Here is a 19,667-nt window from a genome sequence, read left to right on the forward strand (position 1 = left end):
TGGACCACTGTGAGGAAAAGCAAAGGCATCATAGAGAAAAGAACCTTACTCTCAGGCCTCACTTCTGGCTTAAAATGGTCTGAATTTGAGATGTGGATGTGTATATGTGTGTGTAAGAGAGAGAAGAAGATGGGAGGGAGACAGGGGGAAGAAGAGAGAAAGAGAACTATGTAGGGGTGAACAATACCTAATAAGTTGCTGAAACCAGTAATGCTTTCTCTTTCATGGAACTTTGGGGAAGGTGGGGAATAAACTCAAGATCTCAGAGTATTTCAGGACTCCTGTCCTCATCCAGCTCCCAGGGGTAAGTATTTGATACCGAAGAGGGCATCAAGATGCACAGGGGCTAAATGCATGGCCCCATCACAACTAGAAAAAGGACCACACTTCCAAGGGCCTCCTCTACAGAGCTTGTCTCCTGCTCCGGCCCCCTCTGGTGCACAGGGACTGTGGTTGTGATCCGATCCTCATGACTTCCGGCAGCCAGTGATGCATCCCCACCCCACCCCACCCCTGTCTGGGATTATGCCCAGGAACAACCATGGGTCACTCAGAACCACCCCCTGTTTTGCAGTTTCCAGTGGATTTTTTGGAGGCCAGTGGCATGAAATCCATCCTCAGTATTGGACCAAGTACCAGGTGTGGGAATGGCTCCAGCACCTGCTGGACACCAACCAGCTGGACGCCAGCTGCATCCCTTTCCAGGAGTTTGACATCAACGGCGAGCACCTGTGCAACATGAGTTTGCAGGAGTTCATCCGGGCGGCGGGGACGGCGGGGCAGCTCCTTTACAGCAACTTGCAGCATCTCAAGTGGAACGGTGATTGTCTTTCTTTCCATCTCGCTAGGAGTCAGCTGAGAAGAGCAAAGTCTCTGCAGCCAGCAGAGATCCTAGTCAGGGGCATCAAAGGATGGTCTCACCTCCAAATTACTGTTTCCAAGACAGGGAAGTAGAAGGGGGGGAGAGAGAACAAGCAGAAAAACTAGGCTGCGAGTGTGTCAAGACCCATACAAACCCAGTGTAATTTAACTCTCTCCTGTGGCCGATGATCCAGGAGATGTGCTAGCAGGGTATTCACAGAATACTCGCTCCTCTCAGAAAACCTTTCCGCTTTGACTTGCAAACAGGGTTTGATAGCTTAATTCCCAAGTACTTGCTTGCTAAGATCATCATGGCTATTTTTTTTCGAAACTTTCAGACCGAGGTTCTTAAGATGGAACCTAAGATAGTAAGAAGATATGCAAAATTAGGTCTATGTTTGTGTTTTGGGAGGGAAGGGGAGCAGACTTACAATATTTCAGCAGATTCTTAGAAGTTCTGTTAAGTAACAACAACAAAAAAGGGAGTTAGAGCTAATGGTCTGGACACGTGTAGGAAGTTTCTGCAGTGATTTCTGGAGTTGGTGCTGCCCTTAAAGCCAAATGTCTTTCTTAAAAAAAATTATATATATATATATTTCAGAGAGGAAGGGAGAGGGAGAGAGAGAGATAGAAACATCAATGATGAGAGAGTCATTGATCTGCTGCCTCCTACACACCCCACACTGGGGTTTGAGCCTGCAACCCGGGCATATGCTCTGACTGGGAATCAAACTGTGACCTCCTGGCTCACAAGTTGATGCTCAACCATTGAGCCATTCAGGCCAGGTCGAATGTCTCTCTTTCAAGGTCTCACCTAGCCCCCTGCCGGCCACCATTTAAACACTGTGCGTCGCGATAGCTTATACACACACGCACACATTCTATACTGGCTTGTAAGACATAGTGGGCAGACAACTTGTCTTGCAGAATGTCTTTGACACTGCCATAAAGTTGCCCTGCTAATGGCTGTAAAAAAAACACAACTGGCTCCTCTGAGAACCACAGCTATTTTGGAAAGCAGTGATATACAACAAGAGTGAGCTGGCCTGTCCACATCAGAATGGTCAAGTCTGTCTTAGCAGAACCTGTATGTGGGCAGGTAGCTGGGGCTTTGGAAAGCATGAGACCCAGGGCTATGTGCCATATTCGGTCCCTGACAGCTGCCATCAACGCTGAGCAGGTCCCCGCCTGGGCACAGAGCCGGCTTCGGTGCTGGCCATTTTGGATGACCTCATTCAGCTCCTGGGCACTTCCTTCTCCCCCCCTCCCACCCACCTCACAGACATGGTTGCACATTTTCTTTTACTAGAACCAAACCAAACAAGGCTCTATAAATAATCCCCAGGAATCTTCAGAAAGAGCAGACTTACACTTGAGGAATTAAAAATATTTACCTTCCCACCTCCAATTAAATCCAGACCTTCAAAGCTTTGCCCTGATTGAAGCCCAAGGTGGGGAGTCCTGGGAGGTGATGTGGCTGTCTTTGACCTTCCATCTCTGACCTTCCATGACTTGTTTGGTCCCACTGGGTGCTGCTGGTGCCTCTGGAAGTGGCTAATGACCAGATTTCTCACCTTTTGATTGTTGTTTGCCTTTTTGTAGACATTCCATTAACTTACATTTATTAAGTGTTTACGTATCCTAGGCATGCTAAGTGGGTTGATTCATTTAATGACTTTCTGAGAAAATAAATATTGTACCCATTTTACAGATGGGACAACTGAAGGCCAGAGAGGTTAGAGCATGACCCCTGCTCCTGAGATATTTATAATCTGGCTAGGGAGAAAAATCATACGACCTATATTCCTCTGTATATACATGCTTTTTTACTTATGACACATCCAGAGAGGAATTGCAAGGCATAAAGAAGGGAAGAATCACTGCATTTACCCAGCCATAGCTCATAGATTGGATCTAATAAGAATAAATTTGATTACTTTTAAGATCAAAGAAGAATAAAGCCAGTTTAATTAAACTGGTTTTCCTTATATTTGCGTTTTCATCTCGTGTCATATCTTAGCTGGGAAAGCACCTTAGATACCATCTAGTAATGACTTTATCTAGTTTAATCCCCTAAATTTACAGATGAGGAAACCAAGACCCAGGAAGGCGAAGCGCCTTGCAGTTCTTAGTGGAACACTGGTCTTCTGACTTCTGAAGTTCTATTGCCACCAGACTGGATGCCTTCCCTATACAAGACCACATAATGCCATCCGATGTGGGTGCCCGAGCTACTGATTTTTCCGTGCCAGGAAGTGCAGGCTTGAGTTTGTAGATCCAGAGAGGGAAGCCCCCTCCCATAAGCAAACAGAGGTGGTCAGACGATCAGGCAGTGGGACTGGCAGAAGCTCTTCCCAGAAGTCGGCTCCGTCCTTGTTTAAGTTTTGGCTCCCTGCGGGCCCGCTCTGACTTTCCCACTCTGCCCTTCACAGGCCAGTGCAGCAGTGACCTGTTCCAGTCCACACACAATGTCATTGTCAAGACTGAACAAACGGGTGAGTAGTAGCAAAGAGAGCCAACTTGGTAGGCAAATCCCTGGGGGGGACAATGGGGAGTGAGTGCAAGGGAGTGTGGGAGCAGGAAGGAGCCAGTATTTTGGCAGGAAACCCAGGGACGCCTCTTCCCTGGCTGTCTCCAAGGGGCCACCCTCTGTGAGCCTCATCCCCTGGGCTTGGGACCAGTGACTGCCAACTATTTCTGATTTCTAGACTGATGGTGAGACCAATTCTGCCCACACTTCTCTGCTTCCCACTACTGGCCAGGACATCATCCAGGCTCCGCTCCAGGAGCTGGGAAATTGCAGAGTCTATGTGGGCCTCCTTCTCACCACAGAGTCAGGGGACTTGACCAAGTTAGGAGAAGCAAGGGGAGGGAAGAGGAAGAGTCTATGTTTCTCCCTCTCCCCCTCCCTTGGTAGGAGTGTTACACAAAAAGGACGAAGATGCAGACTTGCTGTTGTACTTACTGTGGTTTCTAGGGCTCTCAGAGGTTCCGTAGGAATGTCAAAGGCAGCTATGGAACCCAACTTCTGCTTTCTGTGCTCTTTTAGGTGAAAGATTACTCTGGGCTCTCAATGGGGTCTGCAGTCCCACGGCATCCCTATTCATTTTTGTTCTCCTTCCCCCATCCTAATCTCTCACCTGGGGACTTTTGGTCACCCCTGGAGACTTGCAGGGGGCAATGACTGCCTCAAGAAGTTTTGCCCAGTGGCCTTGCACAAATCAGATGTCCTTGCACATTGACCTTTGGCCTATGGCCTCTTGGTCTAAGGAGAGCTATGCAAGTCCCTGAAAGTCCACTGGCCATGATGAGACTGTGCAGCTGCCACTGCTCCAGGGCCCAGGTCCTCATCGGTGAGGCTGCAAGCCATGAGAGCCCACAGGCCCGCCTGAGGGTTGCGTGCCAGCCATTAAGGGCAGAATTGCACCTAGGAGTGATTTGTGAGCCACCCAGAGCCCAAATTGGCCCCATGCAATTATTTGCTCTTTTATAAGGGGGCTAGTCTACTATTATTAAAGCCAAAAACAATAGCTGCTAAGCATGTTAATTAGCTTTTCCTAGCTCTGCCTTCTCCCACAGACCAGGGGTTGGGTTACCTGGATGGTCTGTGCTTTATGGGTCTGGCTGTCGTAGAGGCAGACACAGGGGGTTAGTAGAGAGATGGTGTGCCCCACCCCCACAGTGACCGGGCAGATAGCCCCACCGTAGCCAGGATGGCATGCAGAGATCCCAAGTAACTTGATAATTCCTCCTTGACCATCCAGACATTCTTGTGTTGCCAGTTCAGAAAAGCTAAGCCAAAGGGTGGAGGAGAAGGTCCGCCCAGGGAGGAGGGGAGAAGAGGCTCACAGAGGGGCCAACACCTCCAAACCTTTTGGTTCAGTTTGTTTTCAGAGACAACAACAGGTGTACGAGGTGACCCAACAAGGAGAGAGGGTGTAACCCCAAGAGATTGGGCTTGGAGTGCCCAAACACGTAGCTATTAGTTAAAATACCAGCTAAATCCCTGTGTCGTAAACAAGAGGACTTAGCCAGTGACTCAGGTTTTATACCTTTTATGTTGTAAAAACAAAATGAAACTCGGCCAGTGACTTACCACCCGGCCCAGAAATTCAGAAGCCGGGCAGGAGGGGAGCCGAGGGCAGCCTTGATCTGTGAAGAGAAGAAAGCAGGAATTTCCTGGTAGGGACGAGCGAGCGAGGTGAGAACTCCTTGCCAGATCTTGCAGCTCTCGGCCAGCCAGGAAAGAAAATGCTTCTGTTGGAGACTAGCCCAGATGTGGGGGTTGCGTAGGAGTTGGGCTTCATTTGGGGTAGGTAGAGGGGAGTTTCCTTTGAATCTGAAATCTGAAGAGTCAATCAGAGTCAGACATGCTTGCTGAGAGAGAGAGAGAGAGAGAGAGAGAGATGCTTTTGCAAGATGAGGCAATGGGGCCCTACTCTTAAAAGTTGTTGGATTTGTGTTTTGAGAATTTCACGTTGTCCCTTAAGCTAATTGGAGGAATCCTAGAGGGAGGGGGCTGTCGCTCAACTTGAGGAGAGATCTCTCTGGATTGCAGCAATGAAGACACTATGATGAAAATGACTAGACTTTTTTTTTCCTGACGGAAACATCATTAATTCTCCCAGGAACATATTACTGGAAAAAAGTTGTTCATTAATCATGAATTTATTTGTCTCTAACAATGTCTTTTTCTAGTGTAAAAATATTCTGGTCCCTGTGTAGTAGAATGCAAGACAAGGTCAGGCTCCTCAACCCACCCCCTGCCGTGTGCAGTCTGAGAAAATTCCCAGGAAACCCAAGCATTGGTCTAGGTCAGAATTCCACTGTTGCAACTTCCCCCACAATGCAACAGGTGCAGAACACACGGATAGAGCTATAGCAAAGTCCATTTCCCCAGGACACTGGAAGAAACAGAGGGTGACATTATTATAAAGTTACAGGTGGCTGGAGTAGCATTGTCTCCCTACTCTCTGGGGACCACCCGCCTAGCTCCTATGCCTCTCTAATGAGCCGTGAGTTAGAAAAGGGAAGCTCCTCCCCAGGGATGATGATTGCTGACCGTTCCCATTTTCTGTCCTTTGTAGACCCTTCCATCATGAACACTTGGAAAGAAGAAAACTATTTATATGACACCAACTATGGTAGCACAGTAGGTAACTAACTCCCCAGCACTGCATGCCCTTTTCCATTCTGATTTTGCTCTCCTAATAGCCAAAAAGTTCTGTCGTCAGAGGGGGCTCTCAATGTCCTTTATCTTTTCATGGCTACAGATTTGTTGGACAGCAAAACATTCTGCCGAGCCCAGATCTCCATGACAACCACCAATCACCTTCCTGTAGGTAAGTTGTCTTGACATCAGAGGCTGTGTGCCTCATGTAAGTCGCTTACTGAGTGTTAATGAGAATTGCCAACATCCTATGTTTCCACTTTGCTGGAGTCTTTCTCATTAAAAAGCGAGGAAAGGGACAGAGTTACTATTCATAAAAGATCTGCTTTTGAGCCAATATTTGTACATGGAATATGACCAGTGCGGGTGCCTCTAGGAAAAGTGTTTGTCTCCTGTGAAACCACGTCACTCTTCTTGTGATAACAAAAACTCTCTTTTCAACAAAAACTGGCTCTTGGGAAACTGTCTGATAAAATTATTCATACTTGAGTATACTTATGGGGGAAGAAGGCTATATTTGATTTTCGATAAACTATTTGGCTTTAGAGAAAGGTCTAATGAAGGTCCGTGAACCTGTGGCAATGGTCTTTGGGAATCAGAGTCCAAGCTTGCTGAGAGAGAGAGAGAGAGAGAGAGAGAGAGAGATGCTTTTGCAAGATGAGGCAATGGGGCCCTACTCTTAAAAGTTGTTGGATTTGTGTTTTGAGAATTTCACGTTGTCCCTTAAGCTAATTGGAGGAATCCTAGAGGGAGGGGGCTGTCGCTCAACTTGAGGAGAGATCTCTCTGGATTGCAGCAATGAAGACACTATGATGAAAATGACTAGACTTTTTTTTTCCTGACGGAAACATCATTAATTCTCCCAGGAACATATTACTGGAAAAAAGTTGTTCATTAATCATGAATTTATTTGTCTCTAACAATGTCTTTTTCTAGTGTAAAAATATTCTGGTCCCTGTGTAGTAGAATGCAAGACAAGGTCAGGCTCCTCAACCCACCCCCTGCCGTGTGCAGTCTGAGAAAATTCCCAGGAAACCCAAGCATTGGTCTAGGTCAGAATTCCACTGTTGCAACTTCCCCCACAATGCAACAGGTGCAGAACACACGGATAGAGCTATAGCAAAGTCCATTTCCCCAGGACACTGGAAGAAACAGAGGGTGACATTATTATAAAGTTACAGGTGGCTGGAGTAGCATTGTCTCCCTACTCTCTGGGGACCACCCGCCTAGCTCCTATGCCTCTCTAATGAGCCGTGAGTTAGAAAAGGGAAGCTCCTCCCCAGGGATGATGATTGCTGACCGTTCCCATTTTCTGTCCTTTGTAGACCCTTCCATCATGAACACTTGGAAAGAAGAAAACTATTTATATGACACCAACTATGGTAGCACAGTAGGTAACTAACTCCCCAGCACTGCATGCCCTTTTCCATTCTGATTTTGCTCTCCTAATAGCCAAAAAGTTCTGTCGTCAGAGGGGGCTCTCAATGTCCTTTATCTTTTCATGGCTACAGATTTGTTGGACAGCAAAACATTCTGCCGAGCCCAGATCTCCATGACAACCACCAATCACCTTCCTGTAGGTAAGTTGTCTTGACATCAGAGGCTGTGTGCCTCATGTAAGTCGCTTACTGAGTGTTAATGAGAATTGCCAACATCCTATGTTTCCACTTTGCTGGAGTCTTTCTCATTAAAAAGCGAGGAAAGGGACAGAGTTACTATTCATAAAAGATCTGCTTTTGAGCCAATATTTGTACATGGAATATGACCAGTGCGGGTGCCTCTAGGAAAAGTGTTTGTCTCCTGTGAAACCACGTCACTCTTCTTGTGATAACAAAAACTCTCTTTTCAACAAAAACTGGCTCTTGGGAAACTGTCTGATAAAATTATTCATACTTGAGTATACTTATGGGGGAAGAAGGCTATATTTGATTTTCGATAAACTATTTGGCTTTAGAGAAAGGTCTAATGAAGGTCCGTGAACCTGTGGCAATGGTCTTTGGGTAGAGGGGGAGCAATTGGAAATTTTCAGAAGCCCAGAAATCACACTATTTTGTCAGTTCTTGAAGCCTGGCTCATCAGGACTCTCCAGTCACTTTTTGAATTCTGTTCACCTTAGTTGTATGTATTTGGTTAAGATTAGATGCACCTGTTGGCTATCCATGACTCAATCAAGGTTACATTGAATGAGAGGGTTGGTCTGCTCACAGTCTGAGAGAGGGCCTTTCAGATTATGCTCCCCCCTCCGTTTAGAAATAGGTACCTTGGCATGTAGCAGGTAGGACTGAGTGCATTGGGGAGATGAATAGAGGGTTTCCCGTTGACCTTCAATCTGGGTGCGCACTTGTGGATCTGTCTGGGTCTGTGAAACGGAGCTTAGACTTGTCGCAAGTGAATCGCCCTTTCTTGGAATTGAATTTGGGACAACTTCAGACCTTGGATTTAAATGAGTGTTTGGGGAAGAAAGCACAGAATCAAACAACAACCCCTCTTCCCTCTTTTTTTTTTTTTTTTGCTTTTGCTGAGTATGTTTTTGAGAACTGAAAGAATGAAAGCTTTTGGTTTGAGGTTTTGTACGGTCAAGCCCCTGGAACGAGACAGGGCTGGGAGCCAGGGTAAATGCCTCTGGGATTGAGGTTAAGAACTGAGGCCAATTCATTTCTCTACTTCCCCCTCCCCCCAGTGACCCATACTTTGTGTCACTCTACATATCTGTGGAAATTAAGAAACAGATCCAACACTGGATCTGCCCTTCTGGGGGAACTGAGCCAATCGAGGTAACATTTCTGTGGCAATCGTTGCCACCCCGTCCTGAGCAAGGTTTCAGAGCCGAGGAAACCACCCGCCTGCTCCCCTCTGACTTCCTCTCACACTTCCTAAGGTGTCGCCTCCCACGTCCTTCCGGTTGGGTCTTTGGCTTATGGCAAAAGATTCCAACCAGAAGTAAGGTGGAACCAACCACTTCCTGAGCCTCGGGGGTTGGTAGGTCTTGAGGCGCCTAGGAAGCCTAAAAGCCATAATCACAGCCCTGCTGCCCTCCCCGCCAGGCCCCTCTTCCGTGTCCTGACTTCTGAACCTCAGCGTCTGCGGGGCCCCAGAGGCCAGTTCCTGCTTTCAGATTGGCAGCGGCAGAAAACTCACAGTCTCCTATTTCCGAAAAGGCCTTCTTTAAATGGGCTTTACAAATCTGCTCCCCATGATCCCCCTGCCCCTCATCCCTACCCCACGAGTGTAGAGTGTAACACAGGCTGGAAAATGAGATAATCAATTCAGGCCTTCCACCAGAATTATCCCTTAAAGAACAAATTGAGTGTCAGGGGTTGCCAAATTCTTTGGCATAACAGCCCTCCAGTAGGATATGTGATTATTAATTCCTTTCAGTATAGTTTAGTGTCTATTGGATCAGCCCAGAGCCCCTCCCCCAGCAAAAAAAAAAAGAGAGCGTGGTCGTTTGTCTGAGTCTTTACCTTTCATGCTCCCATTAGACTGAATGCAGTTAAGTACCTTTCTATGTTTTAATGCAAGTTACCAGTGGAGCGAAGGCGAGGCCCGGTAAACTGATGCCCTCGGTGATAAAGGTGGGCGGGGCAGCGGCCTCTGTTTTGATTTCCCTGCCATCTGCCCATTTCATAAAATGGCTGCCGCCAGTGTTCCTGATCTGCCCGATAGTCCTCGAGCCAATCACGCCAACTCGGGCCTGATGTGTTTATTCACCGACTTGCTGAGCCTAAAGCTAGGGTGGCACGGTCTATTATAACACTCAAATTTGTATATCCCGTAAAGAAATGGCTCACAGCTGAATCATATGCAAATGCTTCTAATCTTCGCTTCTTGCGAAGCAGCTTAGCTGAAGTCACCATCTGGCTCTTGCATCATAAACCCGGGGCTTCGTGCTGCCCCTGCCCTGGCCAGACCTTGGCCTGAGAGGCCTGGGCGCCCAGCGAGAGAAAGCCAAGCTGGACCACTGCCCCAGAGCGAGCCCTCCTTTTATAAGCATGAGTCACCTAACCACATGGCTGCCTTCAAAGGTTTTGACTTTTATTGGGGGTGAGGGGAATAGGAGGGGGAGAGGCCATCTTATTAAAGGGAGGTTTCAGATCAAAAGATTTTAGTGTGAAGGCAGCTCAGGGATTCCAGAGCTTGCCCTCACGCTCGGACCGCACAAGGAGGCTGGAAGAATGAGGGTTTCCTTTAGCTTTGGGCTGCATAATCCTCCGTACGATGATGGAAACATTTGTATTGGGGAATAATTTTTATTTGGTCTTTTCCAAACTGGACGGAGATCTAGCCTAGGTAAATGGCTGACATCTCAGAGAGAAAATTCCCTCATGGTCTATCTGGCCTGGGGTTTTTTAATCTGGAGTCCATGGACTCCGAAGTGAGCCACGAACCCCTGGGATTGTTCACAGATTTTCACAAGTGAACAATATGTGCATTTTTTTTCTGGGGAGAAGGGTCTAAGGTTTCTGTCTTATTCACAAAGTTACCTTAAATTGATTCGACACCAGCATGGAACCCATACGCAATGATTGGGGCCAATAAACTGGGAGACACTGGTGTTTTTTTTTCTGAATTCAACCTTGGCTTTGAAATAAAGGCCCTGCCATTTGAAGACGAGCTTTGCTTGTGGCCTGCTGGGTAAATGCCACTCTTTGTCTGAAGAACAACGTGGCCCTGTCAGAGTGATGTACACTTGGAAACCGGGGTGAGCGCCAGACCTGTTGCAATATTGTCACATCCTGATGGGATGTTGCAACCTCACCCTGAAACCTACAGGGAGGGAGAGTGAAGTCTCCTTGCATTTCCTGTGAATTTGTCCTTCTGGATTTCAGAGAAACCCAAGGCAGGTGCGGGTCTCTGGCTGGCAAAGCCAGGGGAGGAATTCTTACTCAGAACAAGAGGTTCCTTTTCTAACCAGATCTTATTAAATCCCTCTCCCCCAACTTGCCACGGCTCTCAGGGAAACTGCTGGGAGCCCCGCGTCCTGGCAGGCTGGGTGATCAGAGAGGCGAGTGTGTCCCTGCGCACTGAGAAATACGGAATCATCAACTTGGAATGACTTTCCCCCACTAACTAGAGCATAATTAGAGAACTGGCCCTGATTCTCAGCGGGGGAGACTTTCGTCACATCTGTTATGTGCCACCAGCTTAAGAAATGGCAGAGACTAGTGGTTATAATAAAGGCTCTGGGTTCAAACTGACCGTGTTAGCATCTTGGCTCCCCTCTCAGGCTGTGTGACTTTAGACAAGTCATTTGACCTCTCTGTGTCTCAGCTCCTTTGTTGCTGTAAACGCTGGGTCTTAATAGTACCTACCTCACAGGGTTTTTGTGTGAATGAAATAAAGTGAGTCATGTAATATGCCTAGCTCCGTGCCTTTTACATAGTAAGTGCTCAATATCAGTAGCTGTTCTTCTTAACTACTTAAAATAGGAGCAAATGGTTACTCAAACTTTTTTTTTTTTGAATAATGGCCCACTCTTGACAATTGAATGAATGCTTCAGACCCTCTCCCTTTGCATATATTTTCAGCCAGTCTGAAATGCCCTTGAAGGCCACAACTACGATAGTGAAGCCTAGGTTAAGAAGTCCCAATGTAACACATGCAGAAGCGATGCATTTTGCTGGCCCAGTTTCTTAGCAAAACTGGCTTGCATTTAGGGACTACTCTATTAAAACTGGTGGATTTTTGATTGTGTGATTTTTTGTGTGTGCTAAGATCTGCCTTGGACATGGGAAGTACCCACTGACACACACACACACACACACACACACACACACACACACACAGAGCTAGATCATTTATTTTTCTTTTCAAGAAGTTTTATTCCGCCTCTGTCATCTCCTCGCTGGTGATAGTCACAGGGTTACCATAATGAGTCATTTGTTAAACTAATCTGTGTTTCCATAGCCCGCGTGGCCCTCTGTACTGAGCTCAGGCCAGTCAATGGCCTCTTTGTCAGGCTGATTAAAATGTAAACTTGCATGCCAAAAAAGGCCCTCCTTTGGCTTAAAAGCCATCTTTCTTTGTTATAAATGTTTACATTTTTGTATCATGAAAAACAAAAACCCTTTCAATGACCTAAATCCTTCAGTGGCTCAACAGATCTCTCAGAATACAGGCTAAGATCCCACAAAGCCTTAATGGTATGGTCCTCCTCCCCTCTGCCCCTTGCTCACTGGCACACTGGCTTCCTGCTGCTCTGTGGACATAGCAAACTCACACTGACCTCAGGGCCTTTGCACTTACTATTCTCATTCTTGGAAGACTCTTGCACAAGCTCTCTGCATGGCTGTCTCCCTGACGCCCTTCTGGTCTCTTCTGTAACCACCACCTTATATGAAATTGCCAATTAGTCCCATCTCCATACTTCTATCCTCAGTTCTTACCCTGCAGTATTTTTTTCCAGAGCAGTTATCCTCTCTGTTTTGTATTGGAAATGTGCCAGGCATGTAGTAGGTGCTCAATAAAAATTGGTTACATGGGTAGATGAAGAAATGAAAATGACAATTGAAGGGAAGAGGGAAATTAAACAGCTCTTGTTTTTCTCTTCAGCAGAGTCACCTGATGTGAAGAAGGAGCAAGACCACCCTGCCAAGTCCCACACCAAAAAGCACAGTAAGTCGGCTGGCTTTCAGATGGCACTTAGCCCGTTCTTCAACTTGGGTATAATTGGAGGCCACTAGTTTTTAGACAAATGTTGCCTCTGCCTGCTGCCTCCAATTCTTCTCCTCAGACTGGGGAGGGTGAGAAAATAGAGGCAACACTTACTGGCAGAGTAACCCCCTGAAGTGGAGCCCCAATGAATATATGGCCTTATTCTGTTCTTTGTTCTTAAAAAACTGAGATTTCCTATAGGCATGGGGCTAGCAGGTTCCCTTTCTCCAGAAAAAAAAGCGGGGGAGGAGGAGAAAGATAGAGAGAAACAGCTGAGATGCAGTATTATTTGCTTTTGCTGAATGTTGGCTTCCTACCTTTGTAGACTTGTTGTTCCAAGAAATGACTTTATTCTTAAGATTCAACCGTGCTCCTTGGTTGAAGTTGTATGTCCCCCAATAATAAAACCTTATGAAAGTGTGCGAAATATCAGAGATAAGGTGTGTGTGTGTGTAGGGGCGGGGGGTTGTGTAGAAATAAATGAAGATGGTGTAATCTAGAAATTGCAGGGAACTGGCCATCTTCCTTATCTGCTACTCCAGGTCATCCCACAGAGGCCCTCAAACTGGCAGGCGTGGGTGGGTTTGTGTGTCACAAGTCTACTGGGGGATATAATTGAATTTGCTAATCTTATTACAGTTACCCCTTCATTTTTAAATTGACCCCCTCAACCTCAGGGAGACCTCACCCCCATCTGTTCTAGGAGTTACAATACTAGAACCCAGTCGGTGTGCACAGTTGCTGGGTGGGAGTGATTTAATGGGTGAAGTACTTGCTAAGTAAAAGTGGTTGAAAGTTGCCTTCTGGGGAAGTAACACGTTGAAATGAATCCCAGAACAGTTGTCAACAATACTTAGAAGATACTCTAAAAATAGGTCACCTGACACCTATTCTTTCCTCTTGATTTTGCCACTAGTTAACTATGTAACCGTGGTCAAGTCACTTAAATTCTGTGTCCCAGTTTCCTGTTTTGCAAACTAAAAACAAAGCAAACAAACAAACAAAAAACTGTGCTAGTTCATTGTCAAACATCTTGTTAATATGTACAATATTTGGGAATTCTGTGATCTGGCTTCGCGGGTGGGTAGGGGGAGAATTGAGGATCTCCCGTCGGATGGAAGATGTTCCAACTCTATGTTTGCTTGGCGCCTGGTTCGCTGTGACTTCGGCCATCACTAAACTCCTCTTTCTGCTTCTCAGACCCGCGAGGGACTCACTTATGGGAATTCATCCGGGACATCCTCCTGAACCCAGACAAGAATCCAGGGTTAATCAAGTGGGAAGACAGGTCGGAAGGCATCTTCAGGTTCTTGAAGTCGGAGGCGGTGGCTCAGCTGTGGGGCAAAAAGAAGAACAACAGCAGCATGACCTACGAGAAACTCAGCCGGGCCATGAGGTGAGGGGGTGCTGGTCTCCGCACACGAGACGGCCGCACGACCAGGTAGTCCCCGGCAGGCTCAGTCTGAGCAGCCACCTTACCAATGTCCTCTGTTACAGATATTACTACAAAAGAGAAATCCTGGAGCGAGTGGACGGACGGAGACTGGTGTATAAATTTGGGAAGAACGCACGTGGATGGAGAGAAAATGAAAACTGACCCTTGGAACACAACCCAAAACAGACCCCACATCCCAGCAAGCCGGGAACTCCTGGATGTAAATATGTCCAAGACGACTTTTCTCTGCTATTTATGTACCATGAGGGAGAGAGGGAGAAAAAAAAAATCGACTTCTAACGGGAAGAAGGAACACTACAGTTGATAAACTCATTTTGTTACTTTGAAGTACATCCTGTTTGGGGAGCCAACGTACACAGTTTTCTGTGAATTATGATGCTGTATGTGGTTGTGATTGGTGTTTGCCTTTATTGTGAAGTTCATTCCACTTGCAAGAAGAATGGGTCTGTGGCCTTCATGCTTCTTGCCGAGAGAAGGGGGAAAAATTGAAGGGCATTAAATATTTTTATATGCAAGTGATTTAGGAAAAGGTGGCGTGTGTCCTTCATACCTAAGCAACGACATGGCCTCATTAAGAGAGGTGGGCGTGGTTGCAAGGATGAGCTCCATCCAGGGTCTCCTATTGACGGCATGAACTGGAGGCTGCTGGGAAGTTTCACCTAACCCTTAGGAGCCACTGCGTGGAGAAGGACTTCCAAAAATCCAGGTGGACTGTAACCACTGCATAATCACATGACTTGCAATCAGTAAATCAGCCAGGAGAATAAGGGTGGGGGCTTTTTTTCTCACTCAGAAATGATTCTGATGCCAAGGCTGTCTTCCTCCCTTCCCCGTGGATGATTGGTGGAACAAACTTCAATCACCACCTCTGCTCACTTCTAGATACTTAAGAAAGGGTCCAGTCTTGGTTATTTTTGTCCCAATTGCTGAAAAACTAAATGGGAAAAAGGAGGTGGCAATGAGTTTGCTCTTGTATTCCTGTAGTCCATGGTTTCTCAGTGAACACAGTTGACATTTTTGGCTGAATAATTCTTTGTTGTGCATTATTTGACTCTCCTGTGCGTTGTAGGATGTGTGGCACTGTCCATGACCTCTACCCTCTAGAGGCCAGTAGCACTCCTGTTCCAAAGTTGTGACAACCAAAAATGTCTTCAGACATTTTCAAGTGTCCCCCATGGCAGAGGGGCGGGGAGGGGGGCAAAATTGCACTTGATTGAGAACCACCGATTTAGCCAGTCAAGATGACAATGGTGACTTATTCTCAGAAGAATAAGATATGTAAGATCTTTTAGTCCCTAAGAAGAAGCAGAAGCAAGATTCAAAGTCCAGCTTCTTTTTAATTTTTAAAATATTAAGGAAAGTGGGCTTAAGTAACTAGAGGGACTTCTTTTCTGAACCCCAGATGAGAGACAAAGTCAGACAAATTGAACAAAGTAATGTAGCAAGAACGAAAAGAAGACATTTTCTCTGGGATCACAAAGCAGACTAAAAATCATATTGTAGAAAGAAATGCTGAGAGAAAATGTGTGTGTGTGTGTGTGTGTGTGTGTGTGAGAGAGAGAGAGAGAGAGAGAGAGAGAGAGAGAGAGTGTGTGTGTGTGTGTGTGTGTGTGTGTGTGTGTGTGTTCCAGGGGAAAACTGCTTTGCAGATATTAATTCTTAGTCTTTCCTCTTTGGGATCATCTTTTTCTTGTCTCATATGAACTCATCCCAAAGTGAATGGTGTATTGTGCAGATTTGCAACCAGAGGAAAGTTTAAAAAGAAAAAAGACATAGAAAAAAAAGGATGAAAGAGAAAAACAGAGAAGAGCTTAGGAGCTATAGTCAGTAAGGAGTTGGAGACTTCAATGGTGGGGTTGTTTGGGGGTACCTGGGGACTTATCACTGGGTCTTGTAATCTGGGAGGTCTGTGAGCCTGTAGACACTTTGCAAATGGATTTGAATATCCACCCTTTTGCAACTTTTCTTTTGGGATCCCCATGTCCTTGGCTTTCTCCTCCCTCCTGCCTCTCTTGAGCAATACTATGGGGCGGAAGACACGTACCAATAAGAGGGAGTGCTCTTCATCAACTAATGGCCCGCCTGACACCATGTCTTAGCCAGCAGAGGTGAGCAATTCTTAGTCAAAGATTGCAAAGTGTTTGTAATGTATCTAGAAGGCTAGGAGTAAGAAGAATTAACAATTTGTCTTCCTTATAATGACAACCATTATGAATGGTGATCTTTGCACACCAGGGTAGTGAGATGAATGACCTTCTGAAGGTACAACCAAGTTCATTTTTGTTTCTGCCTGGCTTGGTCACCTCCACAAAGGTGTTACTTAGTGTTGTAAAGTAACAGTTACTGAGGGAACCGAGAGAAATAACAGTGAGCAACCCAGCTCCGACACATTCCTGTAAAAGGAACACCTTGTTTTCCAAGCCAGGCTAGGAACTATGAGGCCTTCCCAGCATTTGACTATACTTCACACAGAATGAATAAAACATCCAGATATTTGAATTGGTGTCAACACATGACTGTTTGAGTGTCTGTGTGCGTCCAAATTGTGTGAAGATATTAGGGGCACCTGCTAATCCTCTCTCTGCTATTCCTTCCTTGGCTTTGCTTATTTGTCACTTAAGGTGACTAGATTGTTCCCTGAGTTTGCCCTTCCCCTGTAAGTTTCATATAGTCCTCCAAATTGGCTCTTTCTGCACCTTCTCTGTTGAAGAGCAATCTTTGCTAGGTAGTAAGCGAGACTGGGGAGTACCGACTGGAACAGTTCTGCAGATAATTAGCAGATTGTGTTATTTCTTGAGAATGACGGTTTCTTGGCACCCAGTTCCTACTTAAATACGCTGGAGTATTAAGTTCTCAGATTATCTCTCTATTGTCTTGGCTTGAGTTTGATGCATTTTCTCTGTGCTGTTCGTGACTTGGAGAACTCAAGGTAATCGAGCCATGCCAACTTGGGGTGTGAACAGAATACTTCCCACCACAGTGTTGAAAGGGAGAGTAAAATCCCAGAGATAAGCCAGCATCAAGTGAAGCAACCCCTTCTTTGCGGGGGACACACAGCTTCTCCCTCGAGAAGCTTATCTGTGCTGGGTGTTCACATAGTCACTGCACATGGTCTCCTTGAACCTTCCTTAAGCTAAAGGCTTAGACTCATATATAGTTTTCATGGGAACCCGAGGCAGGAGATGTATTGCTAAGACGTTACCAGACTCAGGTTATCCATGGTGCCTAGTTATTTGACTTGATGAAACTTGAGTACGGCCCAGGGCCATACCGACAGCTTCTTGAACTTGCCTTCTGAGCCAGGCAGACCCAGGTTATGAGTTTTCCTTTAGACAAGCTAGTCCTTTCTCAAAGTGTTTGCCTTTCTAGACTGTAAGCTCTTTGTGGGCAGGGACTACATCTTATCAATATTCTCCCCCCCCCCCCCCCCCGCTGCAACTAGCATGAGATAGGTGCTCAATACATATTTGTTGAGTTAACAAATGAATGTCTTCTGGAAGACTCCTTGGATTGGGAGGCCAGACCCAGAATTGGGATGTGAATCATTTCTTCACCGGAATAAGAGCACAACGGCCATAACTTCAAGGACATGTGACCCTATTAGATGAACATTTTATTGTGAAACTCCTTACTTTGCCTTCCAACCTTCGCTGAAATGAAACCAAAATAGGCTGTTTGCTCCCGAAAGTCATGTGTTGGATGAGAATTCTGTTGCTTTATTAGGAACTGTGAGATTTGTCTGGTATAAGAAACCAGGAATATACCTTTGACCTGTTTTAACCAATGAAGATTATGAATGTGTTTATATGATGTAAATTGCTATTTAAGTGTAAAGCAGTTCTAAGTTTTAGTATTTGGGGATTGGTTTATATATATTTTTTTCTTTTTGAAAAATATGGAGGGATCTTTTGATAAGGTGAGTCATGCATGTTAGATTTTAGTTTTGCAAGTGTGATGTTTTCCAAATGTATAAAAGATAGGAAAAATAGTAAGAAGGAAAGCAATCATATTATTATTCTGTAGTTTTAAAAAAAAACATTTGTCAAGTGCCTACAATATGCACTGCATGAAACCAAGTATGTGAAGAGTTTATCTAATTATATGGGGTGTAATAGATGCTCCATATGAACCTAATGGACGAACACTTACTGTCTGAAAGAACAACCTAGCAGTCACAATATCAGAGCTGAATTAACCTCATTTCTGCAATAAGAGATACAGCGTTTAATAAAAACACATTGAAGCTGTGCCTTATGAACCACTGAAATGTGTAAACGGTCACAAATTTAGCTGAATTGGGATTAATCTTTTCATAGCTGTCTGCATAAATCTTGCTTTTCTTCCCATCTGATTTCTGGGTAGACCATTTGTAGGAAATGACCCTATTACAACTATTTTTTAAAGATCAGAAATCTCGCCCTTTAAACTATGTTAAATTCAAATTGAGTATTCCTCTTCTATGAAAGAATTATATTTTTCAAAATACATTTGTTTTGTTTTTTTTTTGTTTGCTGGGTCCCAGAAAGCACTAATAAAAACCACATAGACCATCTTGTAACTGTGTGTTCCGTGCTTCCACAAGCCATCCACAGCTGGGCTTAGAGGAAATGCACGCAGTCTATAGCAACAAAACCTATGCAGTTTTCGCATTATTTATTCAATAAGCGTTTATTGAGCATCCACTCTGTGCCAGGCACTGTCCTAGGCACTGAGTTATGGCACAGAATGAGAGACAAAACACACTGCTCTTGTGAAGTTTATGTTCTATCAAATGGAAATGGACAAGAAATGAAGCACTAATGGACAAAACAGAGCATGTCCAATGTGTAGTCAAGAAATGAAGAGCAAGGAAGAGGAGCGTGCTGGAGTATGTAGGGATATATTGAAAGTTTAGGCAGGGTTAAGAATGAAACATTCCAGTAAATATCTGAAGGATATAAGGGAAGGAGCCATGATGATAACTGGGGAAATGATTCTTTATTAAAGGGACCAGCAAGTGCAAAGGTCCTGAGGTAAGTGTGTTTCTAACATATCCAAGGAACAGCAAGAAAATCTGTTTATCAGAGTAGATAGACTAAGCAATAGAAGGAAATAGCATAAAAGAGGCCCCAGTCGACCAGATCACGTAGAACTTAGAGGCCATTAATGAAGGCTCTAGGTTTTCTTTTGAGTGAGATGGGGCGGGGGGTGGGAAGGGGGCGAGGGGAGAGACACAGAAGAGTGACATGCTCCAACTTCTGGTTTAAAAAGACCCCTCTGGCTTTGTGTTGAGAATGAATGCAAGAAGGCATTCAATACCAAGTGTACATTCTTAGTGAAGGATATACCAAGGAAGGTAGAAAAGATTGCTCTCGCATTCAAGTTTCCAATACAATACTTAAAAATATTTCAAAGCAGTAGTGAGCATTACCAGTTCATAACATATTTCTCCCGGGCCCAGAAAGTCCCAGCCATTCAGTCACTTGACTTCATAAATAATAATGAAAATAATAATAGCCAACCATTTTGGGAAGATCCCCTTGGTCC

At 45.3% G+C, this 19,667-nt stretch overlaps 1 protein-coding gene across 5 annotated transcripts in view; it reads left to right on the forward strand.

Moving 5' to 3' along the window:
- EHF (ets homologous factor) overlaps positions 1-18,693 on the forward strand; it is a 44,204-nt gene extending 25,511 nt beyond the window's left edge. For 3 of the 5 annotated variants that reach the window (XM_005864418.2, XM_005864415.2, XM_005864417.2), the window contains exons 3-9: positions 575-820; positions 3,294-3,356; positions 5,949-6,017; positions 6,135-6,203; positions 12,584-12,646; positions 13,886-14,081; positions 14,183-18,693. In XM_005864418.2, coding sequence (XP_005864480.1) covers positions 575-820; positions 3,294-3,356; positions 5,949-6,017; positions 6,135-6,203; positions 12,584-12,646; positions 13,886-14,081; positions 14,183-14,282 — 806 coding nt within the window. In that variant the 3' untranslated portion in view covers positions 14,283-18,693. The remainder of the gene's footprint in view (positions 1-574; positions 821-3,293; positions 3,357-5,948; positions 6,018-6,134; positions 6,204-12,583; positions 12,647-13,885; positions 14,082-14,182) is intronic. The other 2 variants (XM_005864416.2, XM_014538169.1) reach the window with 2 other exon arrangements.
- The last annotated feature ends 974 nt before the right edge of the window (positions 18,694-19,667 follow it).

Source organism: Myotis brandtii, unplaced genomic scaffold (assembly GCF_000412655.1).
Source record: "Myotis brandtii unplaced genomic scaffold, ASM41265v1 scaffold187, whole genome shotgun sequence".
In the NCBI taxonomy this organism is placed as follows: Eukaryota; Metazoa; Chordata; class Mammalia; order Chiroptera; family Vespertilionidae; genus Myotis; species Myotis brandtii.